The sequence below is a fragment of the Delphinapterus leucas genome, chromosome 10 (assembly GCF_059928025.1).
Source record: "Delphinapterus leucas isolate spDelLeu-1000000601 "Yukka" chromosome 10, BTC_Dleu_Yukka2, whole genome shotgun sequence".
NCBI classification, from domain to species: Eukaryota; Metazoa; Chordata; class Mammalia; order Artiodactyla; family Monodontidae; genus Delphinapterus; species Delphinapterus leucas.
In genome coordinates this window covers 77507826-77527320 of record NC_143138.1, presented here as the reverse complement: position 1 = coordinate 77527320, position 19495 = coordinate 77507826, and the positions used below count along the sequence as shown (strand labels likewise).

At 45.8% G+C, this 19495-nt stretch overlaps 1 protein-coding gene across 2 annotated transcripts in view; it reads right to left on the bottom strand.

Moving 5' to 3' along the window:
- PTPRG (protein tyrosine phosphatase receptor type G) overlaps positions 1–19495 on the bottom strand; it is a 731350-nt gene that overhangs the window by 97967 nt on the left and 613888 nt on the right. For both annotated transcript variants that reach the window (XM_022572681.2, XM_022572679.2), the window contains exons 10-12: positions 16511–16619; positions 10477–10526; positions 7566–8328 (exon numbers count right to left, since the gene is read on the bottom strand). In XM_022572681.2, coding sequence (XP_022428389.1) covers positions 7566–8328; positions 10477–10526; positions 16511–16619 — 922 coding nt within the window. The remainder of the gene's footprint in view (positions 1–7565; positions 8329–10476; positions 10527–16510; positions 16620–19495) is intronic.

The following is a 19495-nucleotide window of genomic DNA, read 5'->3' as shown; positions in this document are numbered from 1 at the left end:
GTGTGTAAGAGGATAAAAATGGAAAGGAGGTATCAACTTACACCCCCCTCTCCCCCCATGGATGTGATGTGCAGATGAGGGGCTGCTAGGAGGGTCAGAAGATGTGAGGCCAGGCAGGGCCGGGACTCAGAGAATGAGCCAGTCTCAGAAATGTCTTCCAGTGGAAACTTACGGCAAAATGCTGTCTAATACCTAACCCTCTCTGAGCATCTGCGGGAGGAAGGTAGGGTTTAATGACCTCCCCACAGCCCTTCCTCCTCCCAGCTTTTATTTCCACATCCACCAGAATCTGAGTAAAGTGCCTCCATTCTGCTTTTTCCAAAAAATTAAAAAAAAAAAAAAAAAAAGAAAGAAAAACAGTTTTCAGTGGCATATGTCATCACTGAATTAATGCTGTTTGCCTTTTACTGGCTTGGCTCTCATCCCAGTAGAAGCAAATAAAAACGGAGTACAATGTACTATAAATGCTACAGGCAGTGAGACATCAGATGGACCTTTCTGAAACGCTTCCTACCCCGCAGTGAGGGCTCAACTTCTGCTTCAGGACAAGAAACCCTACGTGGTCAAGACTAAAATGAGCTTGGATCTGAGAGGCCACTCTCAGGACTCGGGGAAAGTAGGATTCTTTCACTTTTCAAGAAAGATTAGGAGATGTCTGCACACTCAGACATCTATAGCCGGGTTCAGTCGCGCACAACGGGACTGCATTTGCTCTGATAAGGCCACTCCTTCAAAACCACCCGCAGCTGTGAATTAAGGCGCTGGTTTTTTTAAAAAAACGGTGCTAAAACACACATAAAAGTCACCGTCTTAACCATGTCTAATGGTACAGTTCAGTAGGGGTAAGCATATCACACCTGTTGTGCAATCGATTTCCAGAATCTGTTTTTCATCTGCAAAACTGAAACTCTGCACCTTTTAAACAGCAATTCCCCAACACCCCGACCCCAGCTCCTGGTAACCACCATCCTACTTTCTTTCTGCCTTACGACTTGACTACACTCTAGGTACCTCACCTAAGTGGACTCATATATATATATATATATATATATATATATGGAATCATATTCATATATATATATTTGTTTTTTGGGGACTGGCTTACTTCACTAATAAGTCCTCAAGGTTCATCCATGTTGTAGCATGCGACACGATTTCCTTCTTTTTTTAAGGCTGAATAATATTCCACTATAGGTATATACCACATTTTGTTCATCTATTCATCGGTCATCTGGGTTGCTTCCACCCCTTGGCTACTATAAATAATGCTGCTATGAACATGAGTGTACAAATATCTCTTCAAGACTCTGCTTTCAATTCTCTTGGGTAAATACCCAAAAGTGGGATTGCTGGATCATGTGGTAATGCTATTTTTAATTTTGCGGGGAACCTCCATACTGTTTCCCAAGTGGCTGCCACTTTACATTCCCACCAACAGGGCACAAGGGTCCCCATGTCTTCACATCCTCAGCAACACCTTATTTTCTATTTTGCTTTGGTTTGGGGGTTTCGTGGTAGCCCCCCTAATGGGTATGAAGTAAACAGGCGGCCGCTTTTTTATAGGGCCACAAAATTTGTCTTATTTTTCTGGAGCCCTGGCATTAGCTAAACCAGAGACACGATTGTGGGTTACAAATACATATATTCTCCTGCAACGGGACACGGGTTCCATGTTCCGGTTACCACGTCTGAGCTGGATTTAGAGCATCTGTCATGTGTTTCAATTTATATCACCACTAGGAGTTCTCATCAATAGGCCCTCCTTACCATTTCACACAGAGCTCACTTAATCAGACTCAACAGTGGAACTGTCATGTGTATTTCCATTAGGTGCTGGAAAATTGAGGGCGTTTGATAAATCCCAATTTAATTAGAAGTCCCACATATACGGCAGGTCCTCATCTACCAGAAATCACCGCCACAGACACGTCATTGCAACGTCACGTGACTCTGCCATCAGTCAGGACTCACGTCAAACACACCACTCCTTACAGCCTGAATTCCTGACCCCAGCCTCTTTGGAAACCTTGGTGTTCTTGGTGAGGTCTGGTTGCCTGCACTGAGAGATACACAGGCTGTCCTAGTTCAAAGGTCACTCAGTGGGGGGCAGAAACTTCCAAGGACCCAGACACTTCCTGGGAGGAAACTAAATCACACGGGTGCCTTCAGGGCACCTGAGCTAGTTCTTTCCAACACTCCCAGCAAGATCACAGCCAAGACCCGGGGCAAGCAGAATTACGTAGAAAACTTCTCCCCACAAAAAACCTGACTGCAAACTGCCACGGTAGTCCATACGAGTGCCTGTTCTATTTTACTTTAAATAAAGTATGCAACATTTTCCTACCTCCATATACCCCAGCTGAGTTTCACATTCATGACGTCTGCCCTATCTTCATGAGCCTGTATTGCTACTTCTTTCTGACCTTAAATTAACTACTATTTTTTCCCTCAAGTAAACTTCTTTGAAAAGGAACTTTATGTTAATACTATAAATCGTAGTTTCTCCACCATGGCACTATCAACACTTTGGACCAGGTCATTCTTTGTTGCGGGGCTGGTCTGTGCCCTGTAGGATGTTTAGCAGCATCCTTGGTCTCCTCCCACTAAATGCCAGTAGCAGCCCCCTCCTCAGTCATGATAACCAAAAATGTTTCCAGATATTGCCAAATATCCCTGCAGGGAAGGGGAACAAAATCATCACTCTGGTTGAGAACCTGTGCCATAAATTAAAAAATGGTACCTTTTTAAAAGTACACGTTCAAATACTTGTTTAATAATTAATACTTCACCTGAAACCATCTTGTGTTGCCCACTCAGGGAGCAAGCCCCTAAGGCGGGATGCAGGCAGCACCACGGTGGAGTCAGGGCCCATGTCTGACCCCCGGTCTCGCCACGTCTTGCCCGGGGCACGTTCCTTAACCGTCTGAGCCTCAGTTTCCTCACTGGCCTAATGGCAACAAGGACAGCACGGGCCTCCCGGGGGATAAGTGACATCACATTTTGGCTTTTAGCACAGACAACACCAGCATGGAACAAATGTTAACCAGTGATGTAATTATTTTTATAATCAAAGGTTTTCTTTAGAGCTTGAAAGTTCCAAAGAGGTGCCCAAAGGAGTGGGGTTTGCCCAAAAGGAGTGGGGTGGCTGGAGCTTAGCACCCTTGACTCTGGCTCAGAGCAGAACAGCAGCCCTCCGTCGCTGACCAACACAGTCCATTCCTAGCTCAGGGGCAGGACAAAGGCCGGCCAGGGGCCAGTTCTGGCCTGGAGACTGTACTTTCCTGACCCCTAAACTGGACTGTCTCTTTAGCTGACCCCGAGAAGACAGTCAACAAGCTTTCGGTGGATGAGTGTTTACATAATGGGGTTCTGACCAAGATTGAATCTGAAAAAGGAGCCCTGATTTAAGGAAAGAAAAATGAAAAATCCCAGCACTGCGTGATGAGTTTGTAGACAATGCCCACCCTGAAATGCTTTTGCTGGGGCATGCCACATACCATCCCAAGAACATTTTACTGCATCAGTAGGCATCTGAGGGTGCCCACACCACATCTGGGCTGTGCCTCCTGAGGGACGGACCATGCCTACTGCCTGCCTGATCTCTGTATGTGTCTGAGTCGGCCCCTTCTTCTAGAGAAGCATTCCCCTCTTCTCCTTCCCTGCAAGTTAATACTAAAGCTACTACTCATAGCACTTGAAAAGATGTTATCAAACATCAAGCCTTTTTGAGATGCTGGTAAAAATATAACACAGTTTGTAACTTTAAACGTTAACGCTTTTTTCAAAGAGACTAAATATTGATTTAAAGAATTGTTTTTAACACGAAGAAAAAATAAATGTGGAACAGATTTAAACAAATGTACATCCACAGTCTTTCAAAGAAGTCACCACTAACATTAAAATGATGGTGATTTCGTTTAAAAAATAAACACCAAGCTGGAGGAGGCAGATGGAGAAAAGGCTGAGATGGATGGAAGCAAAGTGAGACCTTGGGGGTCGTGGACAATGCAGGGTTTTCGGGTTTTACCCTCAAGTTACTCACATCTTTTATTAACCAGTGGGTACTAGCAAATGACAGCTCACCGATCAAATGAGGTCCACTGCCTGTTTTTGTAAACAGAGTTTCACCAGAACCCAATCACATCCGCCCATTTGTGTAGTGTCTCTGGCTGCTTCCGTGCTACCTGGCAGAGATGCACACTTTCAGCAAAGACCTATGGTTCACAAAGCTGAAAATGTCTGCTCTCTCTGGCTGTTTGCAGAAGAAGTTTGCCAATCTCTGGCTTAACCGATCCCCACCACTGCTCTCAACCTGGAATTGCCTGGAACTGCCTGGAATTCTAAAGGAAGATCCCTTTTGGCTTTGGGAAGGAGTGGATGTTCCCATTGAGATGAAGGTGGCAAGGGAAGATGCTCTGATTCACCAGTGCTGGGGACAGAGCGGAGTTCCTGGAGGTCATTTTTAAAGCCAGCTCATTGGGGACCACAGTCTCCACATGCTCTATAATGTCCAAGGATGACTGCAGAAGAAAGACCCACGAGGGGCCTCCTCATAAGTCACCAGTGCCATCATGTGGCCCTCGGGCTGCAGAAAGCTCCTCTTTCCTTGTCACCGACAAGGGTGACTCTGCACCTCCTTTGGCACTAAGGGCTATGCCTGTCCCCACTTTACAGACAGACTCTGGGCAAAGACTGGCCTGAGGACCCTGCGTGAATAAAGGGCAGAGCCTACTGTAGGGATCTGACTCCAGAGCTACCCTGCCAAGATGGCAGACACTCAGATGCCTGCAGCATTGAAACTTGAGACCTGCACGCCCCGTACCTGGAGCTGGAAATACCCCAGGTTTACCACCTGTTTCTTCTCCCCTTTCCTTAGACTCTGGAACTTGACTCCCATTGCAATGACTCATTTCTGCTTACTTGCACTACGCCCCAGGTCCCCACCCTCACCAGTCTCTCAAGGTATCAACACTCCCAACCCAAGCTCTTAGCGAGCCACACTTTTCAGGAGTGTGGACAAAAAATATGTTTAAGAGGAGCAGGCTGGGAATGCAACTTGCCAGAGCCTCCAGTCCAGAGGCCAAACCACTCAAGCTTGACAAGCAATTCCAGGTCCACCACTTGTCTCTGGAGAAACCACAGTGGTCCGAATCACCATTGCCATCACCTCCTAACTCTACTCCCTGTGTCCGTTCTTGCCTCCCCAGATGTCCACACAGAGGCCCACGTGACCTGAGAAGGTTAATCAGATGAGTAACTCTCTTGCTGCTTTTTTTAACATCACTGCTTTTCCATACCCGTTAGAATCAAATCCGCAGCATGGCTGATGGGCCCCTTCCTGATCTGAGCTCTGCTTGTCTGTGAACTCATCCTGTATCCTTCACCTTGGCGGTCTAGACACACTGGCCCTCTGATGGCTCCTTGACTGATCCTAATTAGTTCTCACTTTAGGGTCTCTGGACCTGCTGCCCCTCCTGCAGCCTAGAACGCTCGTTCATGGATCATGGCATAGCTAACTCCTTCTCACCACCTGGGTCTCCATTCAAATGCCATCCCTTGACCATCTGATGCTATACTGTCCCTGTCCCCGACTCCAGCACTTGACGTTATGCAGTTGTTTACTGGAATAGTCTCAAGCTTGTCCATTAGAACATAAACCCCAGGAGAGCAAGGCCTGACTAGATCTAGAGTCTACTTCCAGTACCTAGTCCAGTGCCTGGGACACAGTGGGTACTCTATAAATATTTCTTCAATATCTTCAAACGCAAGAAATCCAACTTTTTCACAGCCAATTCCTAGGGGGAATGTCACTGCTCATGCAGGAATAGCTTCAAACAGCTTCACAAGTGGCTCGATATTTCCTCCACTCAATTCCTTGGAGGGCCACTCTGCACTTTTCCCTAAAAGTGAGCAACGCCCATAGCAAACCCACACTTCAGAAAATGAGTCCATACCAGCTTTAAGGAGGAACGTAATTCAAAACATGAAAATTTATTCTAAGTTGTATCTTAACATACGAGGTCTCAGCTTTAGATGAATTTTAATGTTTACAAGTGCAAAAGCAAATAAATATTTACCAGTTGCTTTTTTTTTTTTTTGCACTCTTATAACTCCACAACAGCTTAGATGCAAAAAAAATTGTTGCTAAACATCTTGTCTGGCAAAAGAAAGAATTTCTTATTAAGAAAACCCCTCACAACAATAACAACCCCTCACGCTCAGGGCTCCCTTGTAGAAACTATCAGGATGGTTCATTAAGATTTGAGCGTGGACTCCCCAGGTGGCACAGTGGTTAAGAATCCGCCTGCCAATGCAGGGGTCATGGGTTCGATCCTCGGTCCGGGAAGATCCCACATGCTGTGGAGCAACTAAGCCCGTGCGCCACAACTACTGAGCCTGTGCTCTAGAGCCTTTCAGCCACAACTACTGAGCCTGTGCTCTAGAGCCTTTCAGCCACAGCTACTGAGCCCGTGTGCCACAGCTACTGAAGCCCATGCGCCTAGAGCCCGTGCTCCGCTACAACAGAAGCCACGATGAGAAGCCCACACACTGCAACGAAGAGTAGCCTCCGCTCACTGCAACCAGAGAAAGCCCGCGCACAGCAACGAAGACCCAAAGCGGCCATAAATAAATAAATAAATAAATATTTTTTAAAAAAGAAATGAAAAAGATTTGAGCATATGACAGAGTCACAAAGTTGCCCTCGGTCAGCGTGATGGGGATCACATCCTCCCCGTGGAGGCCAGACCAGCCATGCCCTGGTCTTACCATCCAGGAACTCGCTAATTCACAGAGCAAACAGGGCTCTGAGAGCGAGAGCCCTGTTTCTCGGGCTGTGATCATGGGCTAATAATACCAGCTCTCCCCATCCCCACGCTTTCAGTTTGAATGTAAATGTCACTTCCCCAGAGGGGCCTTTCTTAATTCAAAAAGCTCTCTGCCCTCTTCCTGATTATTTTCTCTGACAACACCCTGTTTATTTCCTCTATTATTTACCGTACAGTTAGCTCGTTTTCTGGCTTTTCAGCGAAATTGCTCGCTTGCTTTCTAACATTCTTGCTTCCTGATTTCCCGGCGTGCACCCTGGCGAGCTGCCGCCACCCCTGTCTTCTCCTTTACGCTGTAAGCTTCAAGCAACAGGGACCGTGCTCACCGGGGTTAGCACCCAGCCCAGGGCCTGGCACCAAACGGGCAGTCCATAAACACAGGTGCTCAATAAGTGAATAAGGAATGAAATCTTGAAGGATAAACTTATTAAGATCGATGTCTTTTTTATTCATTTACCAGGGCCTGGTTGAAGTGCTTGGAGTTATTCTGAGGCAAGTCGATTTTACCAGGTACCAAGTATCAAGGCAAGACAGTCCAGCAACGATAAGAGAGTAGGTGATTCTTATTAGAATTAAAAAGACACACACACACACACACACATTTTTATACCAGAGACACACAAAATTCCAGGAATATTAGGCACTCTCTGGATCCTTATCCCTTGCCCCCAATTACTTTTTAAAGGGTAGGGCTGTTCACAGTAGCTTGGAGGCTCAAGTGAGGAGTGGCCCGCTTACCTGGATTAACAGTGATAAATTTGCTATCTTCAGAAAATCGGTCCCCCGGGGACATAGGCTTCTTAGACGGTGTCTCAGGCCTCTTGGGATCATTCTCTCTGTAATGCTCCTCTGTGACTGTGGGGGGCACTTGGGTGAGGGTGACGGGGCGGGGGTCCAGGGCGTCCTCGGGCTGGGCGGTGGGGACGGCAGCGCGGTCCCGCTCACGCCCGGCTATAGTCTGACGCCCACCATCCTGATCAGCTCTGCCGGGAGCCGAGGGGGCGGGGCTGGGCTCAGTGCCGCTCCGCGCCTGCGGGGCGTGGGTTACGCCGTTCCTCTCCTTCTTCTCGGAGCCCTTCTCGCCTTCCTCCTCGTGTTCCCGCTCGCCGTCCTCGTTCTCACTCTTCTCGTCCTTCTCCCCCTCCTCGGCACCCTCGCCGTCCTTGGTTGGCGCCGAATCACCGTCGGGGCCCGGAGAGGCCAAGGCCTCAGGTGTGGCCGGGACGGGTCTGCCGGCCTGTTTGCTGGCCGCGGCGGCCGTGGGCAGGCGTGTGGGCCACACGGTGCTGGGGAAGGAGGAGATGCCGCCGCCGCTGAAGCCCAGGCCGGCGAGGAGCGTGCTGGTGACCACCGAGGCCACCGTCGCCTGGCTGCCGCTGGAAGACGGGCCCATTCCAGTTGCCATGGAAACAAATGAGAAGGGGATGCCAGAGGATGTCCAGGTGGAAGACCCCGAGCTGATGGGGGCCATGTCGGCCGAAGAGGCGGGAGATGCTGTGGGCTTGAAGGGGTCACCCGGGGAGGTTGGGGGAAGGGACAGAGGAAGAGAAAGCAGAGTGTCAGTCATCAGGACTGGGGACAAGGCCCTGGGTATGACCCTCCAAGGGTTTTACTCATCTTTTTACTTTCCTCATGGGGTGTCCTAAAGCATGGTGCCAAAGCTGACAGGAGGTGATCCACGGATGACCGTCTCTGCCCTTAAAAGTTTTTACAATTACTTAAAAATTGCAACCAGCATGTCAACCCCAACTTTTCACTGACAGAGCTCGGGAGGAGGCTAAGTGACAAAACAATGAGTAGCGTTCACGTTGTTTGAAAGACAAACATCAAATAAGCAGTGAAGTGGCAACATCAGATTGCCACCTGTTGTTGGGATGACACTGGAAGAAGCAGGAGCCCTTGGTCTTGTATATACTGGTGGCTCTTGTGGAGAATACACTGCCCTTGTCTAGAAACACTCCCCAGGATCTGGTTCCACATCTTAAAGTGAGGAAGTGGATGGACAGAGGGACAGTGGCCTGCCCACGTCTGCAGCGGCAGGTTCAGAAGCAGGAGCCATGCTCTACACCGAAGGCTTTGGGAGCTGTTTACAGCTGGCATCCCCGTGCTGGGCGCTGTACAGCCGCTGTACCTTCCAGAGTCTCCGGATTTATCTACAGCAAAATCTATGCTCATGTAGATGACAACGATAAGAATTCTATTTAACAAGTACCAAATGTGTTTTGGGCCTTCCCAAGCTACTCTGGAGACACACATGATCATCACCCCATTTTACAGGTGAGGAAAATGAGGTGCAGAGAGGTTAAGGGGTAGAGGTGGCTGCCTGTGCCCAAACCTCAGCTCATTCTTCCCACCATACTAAATTGGGGCTCAGCTGTGAGATTTTATTTGTACATAGTATCTTAGGAAAATAAGATGTGTTGCTCTGAGTTATTAGTTTAATTTTAGTTCTTGAAACCTGGCGTGCAGAATCCAGAATTTCATCCCATCATTTATATAGTTCAAAATAATACAGCCAGAACAACTCACATTTCATCACTGTATCATCAAGTTTCAGTTTGAAAAGCTTGTTTTTGAAGAACAACCAAGTTAGCAAATGTTGAGTTCTGAAGTTGATTAATGAAATGCCAGGTGCCACTTAAGATAAGGCACTGCAGGCAGAGCAGTCAGACAGCCTGGGCTTGAGTCCGCGATCGCTCACCTGCTCTCTGGGAGATGCTGGGCACATTAACTCACTGAGCCTCGGTTTCCTCATCCATAAAATGGGAGTAATAGTAACACGAATCTTGAGGAGCAAATAAAATAATAATCCGTGCCTGAAACCTGGGAAAAGCTTAATAAATTTTAGGCTCTTGGGCTTCCCTGGTGGCGCAGTGGTTGAGAGTCTGCCTGCCGATGCAGGGGACACGGGTTCGTGCCCCGGTCCGGGAAGATCCCACATGCCGCGGAGCGGCTGGGCCCGTGAGCCATGGCCGCTGAGCCTGTGCGTCGGAGCCTGTGCTCCGCAACGGGAGAGGCCACAACAGTGAGAGGCCCGCGTACCGCAAAAAAAAAAAAAAAAAAAAAAAAAAGGCTCTTATTGTTATCACCAAAGCTGCAATTAATATTGGGATTATTAGTTGCACTAGAAAGGGGAAAACTTAGATACTGAGTCTCCAGAAATGTGCAAATGTAACTGGGCAAATGACAACCATTCTTTTTTCTTTCTTTTTTTTTTAAAGCCGCACTGCATGGCTTGTGGGATCTTAGTTCCCCAACCAGGGATCAAACCCGGGCCCCTGAGTGAAAGCGCTGAGTCCTAACCACTGAACTGCCAGGGAATTCCCAAATGACAACCTTTCTACTTTAGCATGTCTACTCCTTTGCACTCTTATGTCCTATGCTCCCACAAATAATAAATAATTAAAAATATGGAGACTTTTTATCTTTACAAAAATTATAACAGTATAACACTACTGGTTTAACTCTGTCGCACAGCCTGTTTCTATAATGCATTGAATTATAAGAGTGAATAATGTAATTTATTCAGTATTTTAACCGGTTCACATTGAGCATTTAGACAACATCATACTGCCACCTCGTGGTGACAGTTTTAACTGCATGCAAATTACCAACCAGACACGACAAAGCGATTACATTCTCTACTTACCACTCCTGTTTTGACAATTCTGGTCCCTTGGAATATTCGAGTGGTATTAGCTGAGAAACAAAGAAATTACACTGTAAACAATATAACTTTGTTGTTTCGACAAAACTGCACTTACATACACAAATCTGAAATACATATAATTTTTATGTCATAAAATAAATATTCCTCTTTAGATTTTTTTTCCAACCATCAAAAAATGTAAAACCCTTCTTAGTTTGTGAGTCATTAAAAAACATGTAGAGGGTCAGGTTTGGGCTGTGGGCCACAGTTTGCTGACTCTTGTCTTAAGCTATTAGTTTACAACTTTAAGAAGTTTTAATCATTTTTCTATTTTATTCGTAAGGTAAAACTTACATACTCTAAAATGCACAAATCTTAAGTGTAGAGTCCAATTAATTTTTACCTCTGTAAACACCTGTGTAACTCCCCCTCCTCCCATATTAAGATATGAACATTCTCCAGCACCCCAGCAGGTTTGCATGTGCATCCATCCAGGCAGTACCCTCATGACCTTTCCCTAAGGTCGCCACCACTCTGATCTTTGTCAGCGTTTTGTTTGTTTTTGAACTGCTTATAAATGAAATTGTATTATCCCATTGTTCTTCGCTATTGTCTTTTTGGTTATAATTTCTTATATTATCCTTTCAGTGGCTATAATATGTATCCTAAACTTATTACAGTTTACCTTAAACGAGTACTTTTATCTCTCCTTAAAAATGTAAGAACGGTACAGTAATTTATTTGCCCAACTCACTTTTTGTGTACTGTCATATATTTTATTTCTATCAATACTTAAGTTTTAAAACCTCGTAACACATCACCACTGTTGCTTTAAATGGTCAAATTCTATTGTTTTTTAATATTTATTTATTTTATTCATTTTTTTGGCTGCGTCGGGTCTTTGTTGCCGCACGGGGGATCTTCGTTGAGGCATGTGGGATCTTTCGTTGAGGCATATGGGATCTTTCGTTGCAGCGTATGGGCTCCAGGGCACGTGGGCCCTGTAGTCTGCGTGTGAAGCGCGGGCTTAGTTGCCGCGCGGCATGTGAGATCTTAGTTCCCCGACCAGGGATCAAACCCGAGTCCTCTACATTGGAAGGCGGATTCTCTACTGCTGGACCACGAGGGATGTCCCTCAAATTCTTTTATATTAGCCACAGATTACTCCTTCTGATGTTCTTTCCTTCTTTCAGTTCTGTTCACCCATGTGTTAGTATTAAACAATATAACTACACAAAATGTTTAACTGTGGTAAAATACACATAAAACTTACCATCTTAAACTCTTTTAAGTGTACAGTTCGGTTGTGCTAAATCCTTGTGCCACAGATCTCCAGAATGTTTCCATCTTGCAAAACTGCAACTGGGTACCCATTAAACAAGTCCCAGCTTCCCCCTGCCCTTCCCCCCCACCCCCCGCAGCTCCTGGCAACCATCCTTCTACTTTCTGTAAGTTTTAGTACTCCATATATCTCATGTAAGTGGAGTCATATATATTTACTTGTCTTTTTGTAACTGGCTTATTTCACTTAGCATAATGTCTTCAAGATTCATCCATGCTGTCCCATGTGTTAGAATTTCCTTCCTTTTTAAGGCCAAGTAATATTCTACTGTCTGTATGTACCATATTTTGTTTACCCTTTCATTGCTGATGGACATCTAGATTGCGTCCACCTTTTCTCTATTGTGAATAATGAAATGGTAAACAGTATAACTTAAAAAATATATCAGACTGCTTCTTTGTGCTGATCTCAAAAACAGTAGTCTTACATAAACTAAACGTTTGCTTCCTATACATAAAAGACACTGAAAAATTAGCAAAAAACTGCTAAATCTCCAAATAAATAACATTTGTACCTGCTGGAGTTTTCATCTAAACTAGAAGTGGGGCAAGTACCCGACATATTTTTTTATTTGCCCTGCAAGCTTTTTGGAAAAAAAAAAAAAAATTTGCTGCCAATGTTGTAAACAGCAACTTTTACCTAAAAATCCCAATTTCCTGCTCATCCCTGAAAAATCACAATATTGGGCAAAACTGAGCTCACCTTCCTGCAGGGCAACATTTGGTCGGTGCTGAGTGTCCGTCACCCCTTTTCGAAGGGCACATTCTGCAATTTCCCACTGATGGCCCTCCCCTCATCTGTATGTGTTCCCTGCCTGGCCCCGGGGCACCTGTATTTGCGAGCCCCAACTTAACAATATATTCACTTCGCTCAGCTGGAAAGTGAAATGGGTGAAGAGATAAATGTGGAGAACAGACCGATCTAGATGTCAATACAACCAGGTCAAATGAGGCAGCCTAGGGAGCAAACAGTTCTTGCCTGGCACTAAATATAACCTCCCACCATCAGTGAGTTGCTTCAGGATCGATATTGCACTGCCTCAGACAGGTGTACACACCTCCCTTTGTTAAGACAGGAAGAAAACCCCCTAAGAGACCTGCTTTCCCTGCCCTTTACAAAGGCCTTAATTTAAGGCCAACAAACTGGCCACTCCATCAACATGCCCGCTTTTCACTGATCTTGAACCATTTCCACTGGGGTCAGTTCTAGCCATGGTGACTATGAAGTTTCTACAAGAGCTTTCAGATCAGGAGTCCACCGGCCCGGTGGACTTCAGGGACGGGGGAAAATAATGAGACCCACACCCCCACTAAGCTGTCACGGAGATGCAGCTTTTCCTTGCACGAGGAACGCAAGCTCCAAATCTCAGCTGCATTTTAATAGGATCGTCCTATGACTCTGCGATTGAAATGGGAGTATCTTCCTACCGCCTTAGAGTTGTTGGAGGTATTTCGGAGCATCATTTATGTTCATCACTACTCAGAAATCACCGTCGCTAATAGACCCACCACTTGTCATTTAATACTTTCATAAAAGAAGCGCACAGATGACTACGTTCCCAATTTGTTTAAAATATTTTGACAATCGTATTCGAGCATAATTGGTTTCCTTTCCTATGTATTTTACCTGTTTATTTTAAACCATTCTGAGAGAGGATCTGTTGGCTTGGCCAGGCTGCCTAATGAGTCTGTGGCTCAAAGAAAAAGCTTAAGAGGCCCTAGTTTCCATGACTGTTGAGAATTGCAAAAAAGCCTTTTGAACGCTTAGTAATCAATCTTTTTAGCCATTTGCTGAAGACCGGGGATACAGGGTAATATTTATGCTTTAGGGGTGGTCTGTTGTTGTGTACAAATGATTGGGCTTTGGAATGAGAGATCGGACTCTTCTTAGTAGCCAAGTGATTTTTCACAAGTTACTCAACTGCCCAGGACGTCATTTCCGCCTCCGTATAACACCTGCATTACAAGTTGCCACGAGGTCAAATGAAATAACCGATGGGCAAATGCTCTGTAACTGGGAGCCGCTCTACAGATAACGATTACCATTATTATCATATTTACTACAGTAAGGTAAACATAACTTATTACATTATACAGGACATAAATATTGCTTTATTTACTATAATAATGTAAATATTCCACAGGGCTTCCTCACGCTCCCAAACCAGAGGTAAACTTTATCCCTGGGAAACCTAATTATTCTGAACAAAGGTGTCCATGAAATTCCCTAAGTTAATTTCCTTCCCTTTTAAAACTTCAGTCCTAAGAGTTGACCAGTTTTGTACACCGGCCTCTACTGCTCACAAACTCCTACTTGGCTCACCAGAAAAGGCATGCTAGCTTCCCTGAAGATTTTGTTTTTCCACTGCCCACTGCTGCAGGGAAGATGCTAAGGCCATTGTGTGCCCCTTTGTTAACATGCTTGTTAACACGCAGGGACAAACACCAGTACAGAAAACGAGCAAACACATGTCCACCCCTGAGCAGAGAAAGTCTGCAGACAAAGGAGACACTGGCCATTTTCAACAAGTCACCGTGATCAGACATTTTAAATATTCCGTGCTTGGAATTTACAGCTGACAAGGCCGTTTTGAATTGCATTACATTACAAACATTTCATTTTTCAAAGTCCGTGCAGAACCCAATGAGCTCAGGGGCCTATTAATCAAGAAAGGCGGTGCTGCAGATTCCAGGCTCCTAGCTGGAGTGCATGGAAGGCCCAATTATGATTTACGTGCCGAAAGATCCGGGGCTCCACTCTGGCTTCCCGTGCTCTCTCCCCTGGGCTGGCATAGACCTGGCCTTGGCTTTCGGACCCTCCTCAACACAGGCAGATGGGCCAATACATTCAGGGCAAAGGTGGACATGGCGAGTGTGATTTATTTGTGAGAAAAAATACAGCCATGCTCATTTCAATTAGTTTAAATGGAAGGATGAGATAATGTGAACATTAGCAAAGAATATTTCAACACTAGATGCAAAATTGCAAAGCTAGAAGGGATCTTTGGAGGGACTCTCAGCTGAAGGGCTTCTTATCCTGGGTTCATCATCTATTACTTTTTATATTAAACCTCATACTTAGGGGGTATTTATAGTTAGTACCAGGCACTGTGCTAATTTAACATGCGTCACCCCCCGTCACTCTACAAGGACCCTGTGAGGTCGGTACTCTCACGACTACCACTTTTGGACAGTGAAATTGCAGCTTAGAGAAGCTAGTCAACATTCTCAGAGTCGCAGAAACACTTAAGTGGCAGCCAGGACTCAACCTTGGGGCCCTCGTGTCAGGGCCCTGGCTCTAAGCCAGCTCTTCTCAATCTGTAATGTGCACGCCTGGTACCTGAGCCATCTGGTTAAAATTCAGATTCATGGGCCCCGCCCTCTGAGATTCTGAGACAATTAGTCTGAGAGGGGCCCATGAATGTGCATTTCTCACAGGATTCCAGACAATGAAGCTGATCCACAGCCTACAGATTTTATGGGACCCCTAAAGCTGTAATACGCAAAATTCTGGCACTTTTCTAGAGAAAGTGTCCGAAGTCTTCATCAGATACATGACTCGCAAAAGTTAAGAATCACTGGCCTGGTGTGTAGGTGTCTCAGAAACTGAGGATTCAGGAAGTAAAGAACCTTACCAGGGAGGGCATCAGACTGGCAGAGCAAAGCCCAATGCCCTGGTTGCTCCCTTCATGCTGGTCTTAGCACCCCTCACCAAACCAGGTCTGCAAACTATGCCCCACTGGCTGGCTGCCAATCTTTGTCAACAAAGTTTTATTGGAACCAGGACTGGGATTAGGACGGGGCAAGTAAGACAGAGTGGATCCTGTTTTTATGCAAAAGTTCGATATTTTGTTCAAGAACCTTTTGCATTGATTTTGCTTTTAAAAAAATATTCCATTGGGCTTCCCTGGTGGCACAGTGTCTAAGAATCTGCCTGTCAATGCAGGGGACACGGGCTTGAGCCCTGGTCCGGGAAGATCCCACATGCCGCGGAGCAACTAAGCCCGTGCGCCACAACTACTGAGACTGCACTCTAGAGCCCGCGAGCCACAACTATGGAGCCCGCATGCTGCAACTACTGAAGCCCGTGCACCTAGAGCCCGTGCTCCTCAACAAGAGAAGCCACCGCACTGAGAAGCGTGCGCACCACCACGAAGACCCAACACAGACAAATATATATATATATATATATATATATATATATATATATTCCATTGAAATACAATGTATCTTGATGACAGAGTTTTTAAGAGCTCCTTTGAATTCTGCACCAAAGTGAATGCTCCTCTAGGCTCGCCCTAGTGCTGGTCTGAAACTTTCCACTAGACCCTAAATCAGCTAACTGAATCATGTTAGAAATCCAAAGACGATATTCCTCCACACGACTAGGAGGTGATTCTGTGATCTGACACAGTATTAGACAAATACTTGGTTCCCCACAGTTGGAAAATAACAGTAATTAAAAAAATAATCAACACTTCATTCTTCTTCCCCTCTTCTGGCCTGTGAAACCCCCAACCAAAAAGACGGGCCTAAATTCCCCAGGCTTTTCAGGTGTTATTGCAAACCCCACACTGATGCTGAGGCCAGGTTCGTATTCTTGTGTCCAAGCACCTGAACGGGAAAAAAGACAAAGCCCAAAGGGAGAAGGGACCCGGGGGATGCAGGGCAGACAGGAAGGGCGGCTCCTCACCTTGGAAGAGCATGGTCTGGCTGAAGTCACTCCTCATGTCATTGCGACACACGGCCTGGACCCGGAACAGGTAAAGGCTGTCAGGTGAGACAGGGCTAATGGTGGCTTTCTGCAGGGGAGGAAAGAACAGGCAGTGACCTGGTTTGGAAGGCCAGAGCACACTTTACATTTGAAAGCCAAACCTAAGAGAATGTTAAGTGTTGCCTGTAGGTTTCTGGGTACCAAGGCAAAGCAGGACAAACATGATGTTTCCTCACTGACCAAAGGCTCACCTTGAGAAAAATGAGCTTTCAGAGATAACCTCACCTGGGAATCTGTTTTCGACATGGAAATGTGTAGGGTGAGAGAACAAAAAGTCGTCTTGGCTCAGATACTTGACGCGGGCTTGGAACGTGTCTTCAGCCCTCTTTATACTCACAAGGCTGGGACTTCTATCAAAACTACTCTACCTTAGAAACGATAATGATTTACCCTAGACAGCCTCTAGAATTATCAGGTGTACTGAATTTCCAGGGCCATGCAGAGATTAGCGCAGCCACAACAAAACCTTTGTTTCTTTGCAGTTTAAAGGCATTGTTGTACCTTGACCTTGGATGATATGGGGCACGATGCTAGAAGAACACCTGACTCGAGGTCAGAGGACAGGAGATCTACCTGTGTCACACCACTCACCAGCTGTGTGATTCCGAGTCAGTTGCTCAATGTCTTTTGGCCTCTGCTCCCTTCAACTGTTAAATGGACAGAGTAATACTTCCCTCACAGGGCTCTTGTGAGTGCTGTACAACAAAGGTTAGGCAAGCCTTGTTCGTAGGCAGTCCACACCACAAAATGGAAAGTACACCCCCAGTCTAACACAGGGGTGGCAAGCGACGGCCCACAGCCCAAATCTGGCCCGCTGTCTGTTTTTTGTAAATAAAGTTTTGTTGGAACCCAGCCACGCCCATTCATTTGCCTGTTGCTATGGCAGCTTTCACCCTTTGACCACAGAGTTGAGTAGCTGCCCACAGAGGCCATATAGCCCTTAAAGCCTAAAATCTTAACTGTCTGACCCTTTCTAGAAAAAAGTTTCCCAACCCCTGGTCCCAACATCACAAGCCAAATCCAGACCCCCATTCCTCAAAGCTTTATTCCAAGAGTCTTTTAAAAATCAGAAAATGGAAAATACCTAAAAAGCCGGCAGGGCTTGCTTCCTGAAGAAACAAACAACAAAAGCAACTGATTTTCAAAGACTCCCTAATGGATGAAATGTCTTGTCATCGCATTGTGGGCCAAGTCCAGAAAGCAGCTCTGGGAGCTTAACCACTGAGTGGGTTTTTCCCAGTGTAGCTACTGAAAACCTCTGAAGAGGCATTAAAATGTTATTGTGCCCACACCTGCTATCTGTTGCCTAGCAAATGGATTCCTGGTGAGAGGAGGAGGTTGGGGTCAAGTTATTTCACTTTCAGCCTCATTTCTCTCTTTTGGAAAAAGGAGGCAGTAACACCTGTCCCACAGGTCGGCAGTGAGGGCGTGAGAGAGAGACATGGACGCTGCAGAATGCCGGGAAAACGTTCAGTATGACTTTTAGGTTTCTGGGCCACGTGAACCCTAAGATGGAGGATAGCTTTGCTGCCACTAAGTCAGCACTCTCAACTCCTTGAGGAATTAATTAATTTTGTGGGTCCCCAAAGAAAATAACCACCCCTAGAAATTCTTATAAAAAAAGAACTTGCTGTCAAAGCACGTTTTTCTCTACAGCTCTCTCTTTCTCTGAAACTCATTTATGCCTCATACTCTAAACCTCCAGCCCCGTCTTCTGTTCAGAGCAATATCTTTGCTCCATCTATGCAGGGATTTATTAGAATTCACTCCAAGCTGGTTATCTATTCATCTCTGCATGTTTAATTATTTTCCACTTAGAATAAGAAACCAAATAAGCGCCTAGATAGTTTCTGATTAATGCAAGCCACCTTAGTTCAGACAGAGAAACATCCCTCACGGACTTCCCGTCGTGACAAAGGTTAAAACACATCATAACCCTGGGTACCTTTCAACAGATTCCTCTCCGATTTCATGAAGCTCATCATTCCCTAATGTGACCCAGATAACAATGTCTAGTGGGGAAATTGAAAACATAAATGGAAATGAAGTAAAAGAATCTTCATCTAAAGGAATACGAAAAGTATTATTCTATAACTGATTGAACGGGCCCCGGGGACTCTGTACGGGGAGGAAAAAAGGTGCTAACAGTCATTAAGGATCCCACTCAGTGCTATTACGTTTTCCATGTGCATATACAATTATGGGCTTCATTATCCCAAAGACTTCTTTTGATTAACAATAAACGCCAGGCTTTCAAACCCTAATGTGTCACTTTGAGTTTCCCTGCAAAGATGTAAAGAGCAGCGCTTGCTGGAGCGATTGCTTTTCCAGGGGAAGAAGATGGCTTCTGCAAACGTCTGTTCTGAAGGGCCTTGGTGGGGACTGGCCACTAAATATTTATGCACATTTAAGATGAGCAGCTGGATTGGGCATGCGTAGCTCAAAGTGAGGTCAGGTATTACAGCGTCTGAGAGTCTGAGAGCGGTGGCTAAAAATTCCGTGGTCACTGGGGTCTAGCAGGTCGGAATGTATGAGGCAGATGAAATGTGACAGAAGGGAGTGGTGGGGACTTCGGAAAGCTGCATGGTGTGGGGAGGAGGGTGGGGCGACAGCTGCCATAATAATAACAGCCAGTACTGACCCAGTGCTCGCTCTGTGCTAGGCCCTGCTCTACAACTGCAGAACTCACTTAACATTTACAGCAACGCTAGCAGATGACAAGCGCTTCGTGGAGGCTTTCGGACTTTTTTTTTTTTTTTTTAAAGTAATGAAAGAAAAAGCAGTCAGTTTTGAAGGGCCGAGTTACAAAGAAATTAAATTTTCCTGGTGGTATAGCCATCAAGTATAAAGGCGGAATGGAGCCCGGGCAGGCTCCGGCCCCGGTTCACCCCGGTGGCACCCGCC